The 5,988-nt window shown below is 41.9% G+C and overlaps 2 protein-coding genes across 2 annotated transcripts in view; one reads left to right on the top strand and one right to left on the bottom strand.

Moving 5' to 3' along the window:
• Positions 1 to 849: 849 nt before the first annotated feature.
• CSUI_006128 (splicing arginine serine-rich protein) lies at positions 850 to 4,518 on the bottom strand (the record flags this gene model as incomplete). Its single annotated transcript, XM_068066293.1, has 3 exons — positions 2,896 to 4,518; positions 2,086 to 2,206; positions 850 to 1,293 (listed from the first exon to the last, which is right to left on the bottom strand). Coding segments are annotated over exons 1-3 (732 nt in total), but the record flags the coding sequence as incomplete, so codon positions are not given.
• CSUI_006127 (dna-directed rna polymerase ii) overlaps positions 4,047 to 5,988 on the top strand; it is a 5,908-nt gene continuing 3,966 nt past the window's right edge. Inside the window, exon 1 of the mRNA XM_068066292.1 lies at positions 4,047 to 5,555. Coding sequence (XP_067921735.1) covers positions 5,428 to 5,555 — 128 coding nt within the window. The 5' untranslated portion in view covers positions 4,047 to 5,427. The remainder of the gene's footprint in view (positions 5,556 to 5,988) is intronic.

Genomic DNA, 5,988 nt, shown 5'->3' with positions numbered 1-5,988 from the left:
GTGACAGAAGTCTGAAGAAAACAGAGAAACAAAAGAGAGATAAGAAAAGAGAAACAAGAGATAGAAAGACAGGAAGGAAGTCGAAGAAAAAAGCGAAAGAAGTTTTGGAGGGAAAGAAAGACTCCAAATGGATGTATGTTGCATAATCACGTGGGATTAAAGAAAAGAACTTCATGCAGATATACATCTTGGTGTGATAGTGTTCGTTGCAGGGTAATGACGAGGTGTACAGACACCCGGACTGTGCTGTATAGACACCACAAGTAAGCTGTAGGAGGTGTATCGCAACTTGTTTCACTGAGGGAGAAGATGAGACAGGTGCTCCTCTTTCGAGAAGAAGAAGCAGTTGTTTCGGAGGTTCTAACATCTCTCTTCTTCAGATACGTATGGACAAGAAGAACAAGTGAAGAGCTACAGGATGGTCTACTCAAGCTGCAGACCAGCCGTAGTGAAATACAGGACACCTGCAACTTCTAGCTGGAAGATCTACATCAGATAAGCATACCTTCATACATTGAAAGAGAAAGGAAAAGACAGAGAGAGAGACTGGTACATATATGCGGAGAGAGATGGAGAGGAAAGGAATGTGTATAAGTGTTAGAGAGTATGAAACGCTTGAGAGAAGGAGAAGAGAGAGAAAGAGAGTGCATCCTGCCACCTCAATCCGAAGACTTCTCGACATGTGAAGTTTATGCAATTTGATATATAAAACATCTACACTATGGAATAGAGACAACTGTCCATACACAGTGATCTTGAGAAAGAGATATACCGCTACCGGCCGGAGACTGAGTATTCTTCAGCTCTATCTCCAACTTGTTCACTTATCTCTCTCTCACATACATACCTGGATCGAGCTTCATAATAGGAAGCATCACTTTCCTCTCTCTTCCTGTCTTTCTTTGTATGATATTCCCTGGTACCTAAGCCTCGGCTATCTCTTTCTTCACTTCTTCTTTCTCTTCTGGTCTTCTTTTCAAGCTCGTCACGTGTCGGCGTCCATCCCACATCTCTCCCTCTTCTTCTCCTCCTCTCATCTGTTCTTCTTTCTCCAAGATCGACCTCTTCAACACCCGGAGAAAGACTTTCTTCTTCTTCTTGTTGAGCTTCTTCCTCATCTTGACTACGCGACGTTTTGAACGAATGAAACTTCTTATCCTGTCTCGATGCTGCTGTGCCTCTCGGTGAGGAGGAGGAGGAAGAAGAAGAAGAAGAGAGAGAAGGCTGGTAGCGTCGATCGCCAGTCATGCGATCGAGGACTTCATCTTCAAAGAGATTTGAACGAGGAAGATCCTGCACACAGGAAAGCCAAACAGAAAAAGAAGAACAAGAACAACAAGAAGAGGAGGAATAAGAAGAAGAAGAACTAGACTAAGCAGAAGAAGAAGAGAAAGAAGAGATAACTCTTCGAAGAAAAGAAGAAGAAGAAGAGGGGAACGAAAGAAAGAAGAAGAGTAAAGTCCGATCTTATGAACTGGATGAAAACATCCCCCTTCGCATGGATTGGTAAGGAGAGAAGTTCAAGGGAGGAAAGACAACTGAACAGAATGAATTGTATCTACCTCCTATGTATCTCTACTCTACACACTACAGACATTTCTATTCAAAGTAAAACTTCTAAGCTTGGAGGTGGTATGCCTTCGAAGGTGTATCTGCCGGCGAATAGAACATGCGAATGGCCTACCTGCACTCATCGCATAGACATCAGTCTATGCTCATAAACATCTATCTATCTATCTTTCTATCTTTGATCTATCTATCTTTAATCTATCTATCTATCTATCTTTAATCTATCTATCTATCTATCTATCTTTAATCTATCTATCTTTAATCTATCTATCTATCTTTAATCTATCTATCTTTAACCTGTCTATCTTCAATAGACCTACGTTCACTCTATCTTTAATGTAAGTCACCAACGACGTACACACATATATCGATGTATATATATATATATATGTATATGTATATATATATGTATATATATCTATACGCATGTGTATGAGAGGCAATAGAGAGAAAGTGTTTGCGATGAAGAAGAGAGAAGGAGAGTTTGCCTGCCTGAGAAGAAGACTGCCTACTCACCTGATACCTTTCTTTATCTAAAGCAGGAGACTCGTCTCGAAGTTTCGCTATCTCACCGGGTGTATACGATCTTTTCTTCAGCAAGCAATCGACGTCCGTAAGCATCAATCTGATATCATACCTTCAGACAGTAGAAGAAGAAAAAATTCGGAAAGAAAGAAAAAGAAAGAAATGAGAGAAAAGATGAGTTTTCTTTCACAAGGCATGAAGAGTGCGATCTGACCTCGATATGATCTCTGTTCCAAGACCATCACATCGCAGTAGAAAGAAGATCATCTTATACACTCTTTCATTCAAAGAGATACCTAGAACGACACACTCACTCAGACTCGAAGGAAAGAGAAGTAGATAGAAAGCTTCTTCTATCACCACACTGTACATACACCCGAAAGCTCCGTGTATCGGCTTATATTCGGAGACAGAAGGGATGATGTTTGTATGGCCTTTTGGGGATCTTCACGTCTTCACTCTTTCTCCTTTTGTTGATCGTAACGCACGGAATACATGGTGCTTCTATCTGCCCTTCTCTCTCTCACACACCATACATACGACAGTCTTGTCTCTTCTTTTCTGGAGAAAGAGACAAGAAAGAGTGAGTTGTCCTCACTGGGTGTTTGGAAAAAGGAGAGAGAAAGACGGAGGACAACATCTGCCGAAACGACCGGTACGTACACATACATGAGGGAAGTACTCCTACAGACATACAGTTCAAATCTCTTCACACACTTCGTAAACGCTATGACTAACTGGGAGAGCTCGCAACTCTTTCATCTTGCTTTTCTTTCTTTCCTTCTGTCTGACTATGCTGACCTATCAACGAGGAGATCTGGATCTCCATTGAGAGGTATGAGCCGCTTGTCGAGATTCCTCCATTCTTCTTCGCTACAAAAATACTTGCATGCATAACCTTGGCATGAAAGAAACTCCCCACAGTTCTTCTTCATTGGAAGATGTCCTTTCTTCTTCTTCGTCACCATGATCGTTAGTTACTACATGAGGTGTACATACACCGCAATCACGAGTCGTGATTACCCTTAGATAGCGGGACTGCAAAGACTACTAGTGTTGTTAATGATGTTCTTCTTCTCTCCTTCTAGGAGAGTAGTCGAGTTGCAGAGATAGAAGAACAAAGGTAAGAGCTTGAGAGAAAAAGTCTACGGAGGAGAAGAAGAAAAGAAGAAACAAGAGAAAAAGGAAGAAGAAAAGAGAGAAAGACTCATTTTTCCTCTTGGAAATGAAGTTGAGACCACTGCTTGATAAGCAAGAAAGATTAGCAGAAGAGAAGAGGAAAAGAGAAGAAAGAAAGAAAGAAAGACAGACAGACAGAAAGGAGAAAAAGAAGGGGAAGAGAATTTCGCACGGAGAGAAGAGCTAAAGAAAGCAGAGAGATAGACAAAGGAATACTGTAATTAGGGGGAAGATGACAACTTCGTTCACTGCCTTATGAACACTATAGGAAATAGAAAGGCAGCGAAAGAAAGAAGAAAGAAGAGGGGAAGAAAAGAAAGGGACGGATCAAAGAACCGATGAGAAGAGAGACAAGGACTGGAACGAATTTCTTTCAAAGGGAGACATGTTGAGACAGAGAACTCCGAGGCGTCAACACAGCGGAGATCTGGTGTCTATAGAACAATGAAAACAAGAGGAAAAAAGGCTGTTAACAGGCTGTTTCGCCTGAAGAAAAACGGTGTGTTTGAGGTGTACATACACCCCAAACAACGACATCTCATGGAGATGCAGGCACAGGAGAAAGAAGCGGATCAGAAATGATTAACTGTGTGTAGACAAGAGGAGGAGAAAAAAACCAAATGAGCTGTTGTTCTCCGGTGCAGATCTTCAAAGAAAGAAGGAAAGAACAACATCGACAAACCTCTCTACTTGCGGCGCTGCTGGGGTGTCTGTACAGCTGGCCGCGTGTAGATGAGAGAGAGAGCAACCGAAAGCTCTTAATGAGAGATTCTCAAACAAGAAAGGAAGATATGAAGAAAAGAAAGAAGGACCTACAGAAGAAATCTTCTAGAAAGAAGGCCTCGAATGAAAGAAAAGAAGAAAAGCGTTATTCTTTTCTCGTCTTTCTCCCTCTTTTCTCGAGAAAGAAGCAAAGAAATCGATTATCTTCTTCCTCATGCCTACTCCCGTGGTTCTCTCTTCTCTTTGCAAGTCCCTCTTCCCTACTAATATTCGTTTAGTGTCTCTTCTTTCCTTTCGCGGTCTTCCTTCCTGTCCTTTCTTATTCAGGATATAAAGACCACGGAGAGAAAAGGAAGAACATCCTGGAAGGAAAACGGGACATGGGAAGGAAGATCTGACTGAATGAACTGCATGCGCCTCTGGAAAGAAAGAAGGAACGCGAGCTACACTGATTGACAAAGAAAGGGTCGTGCAAGCCGTTCTAGATGAGAAAAGAAAAGATAGATAGAGAAGTGTCTCCGCTTTCTTCTCGACTGGCAGGTTCTACAGAGTTCAAGTGAGCGGTTTAACTCATGCCATACAAAGGAATGAAGAGAGAAGAATAGTCACATGATATCCCTCTCTCCCTCGCTCTTTCTGACGTCTCCTGTCCCTGTCCTTTCGTTTCTTTCTTTCTTTTCTTGGTATACATAGACAGACAAAGTTAGACCGGTCCGATCGGGCTCATACTGTTGAAGGCCATGTGTTTCTTCCTTCGCTTTTCTCTCGGGTGTACGTACAACACGGTGTGACGTGCGATCTCAAGGAAGCGAAGCTTTTCCTCCTCACCTCATCCAGTCCCTAGAGATCATTCTTTCCTTGGTTTAAAGTCTTACATTCTTTCTTTCCTTCCTCCCTTCTGTCTCCTTTTCACGTGTCTCTTGCCTGGCTTGTCGTTCATCTAAAGAGCCGAGAGAGAACAAGAGAGAAGAATTGATTGAAAAGGATAGAGAAGGTCGCGAAAAGTACGGACGGCGATTCTTTCTAGAAGGAAGGAGAAGAAGAGGAGATCAAGATACAGCTCTTTCAATGAAGGGGAGATCGGCGATGCTGTGATGGGACAGCTAACATAATAAGAAGAAGAAGTAACAATAGGAGTAGAGGCGACGAGCTTATATACACAAGACTTCCTCGCAGACAGTTGAAATTATACACGAAGAAGTAAGGGCGAAGCTCCAAATCTCAGAGGAAAAAGGAACGCAAAAGCTCCCCTGAAGGAGAGAGAGATAAAGAGAGTAGAGAGATGTTACTTTGAAGAGAAGAAGCGGAAAAGATACCCAGGAAGAAGAACAAGGAAAACAACAGGACTCACCGGGAGACTAAGGGGGGGGGAGAATAAGAGGGGGAGAATAAGGAAGGAAGAGAGAAGAGTGAGAGAGGAGAGAGAAGAAGATGTATTATGTAGTAGAGCAATGGCAAAGTGTCGCGCTTCGACCGGCACAGGTTGGGCGTCGATACAGACAGTGTGTAGAGACACTCCTAAGACAGCAAGTTGAAGGCAAGTGTATACATGATATAGGGTGAGTTCTCTGCTTTACTTCCTCACAGAGAAACGTCGATTCACATCTTCTCGGGTTCTAGGTGGATATGACGGAGCATCGCGACTTCATTCAGTCTGTATCTTTCTCTATCTATTGATGTATCTATCTCTTGTTCGTATGCATGATATATCTATAGACACATATACCCACGTGCGTGTATTGCCTATACCCTTCTTGTAAGCCTACATAGATATGGATAGAACAGTGTATTCATGGATATATATATATAGATAGATAGATGCAGCAACGCAATATTAATATTAATGTCAATACCTATCTATCTATCTTTCTTTCTTTAATCTGTCTATCTATCTCTCTTTAACCCATCTATCTATCTATCTTTACACTACCTATCTTTAAACTATCTTTCTATCTATCTTTGATCTGTCTATAATCTATGTTTAATCTATCT

Source organism: Cystoisospora suis, assembly GCF_002600585.1.
Source record: "Cystoisospora suis strain Wien I chromosome Unknown contig_3052, whole genome shotgun sequence".
NCBI lineage: Eukaryota > Apicomplexa > Conoidasida > Eucoccidiorida > Sarcocystidae > Cystoisospora > Cystoisospora suis.
This window is presented reverse-complemented; position numbering and strand designations above follow the sequence as displayed.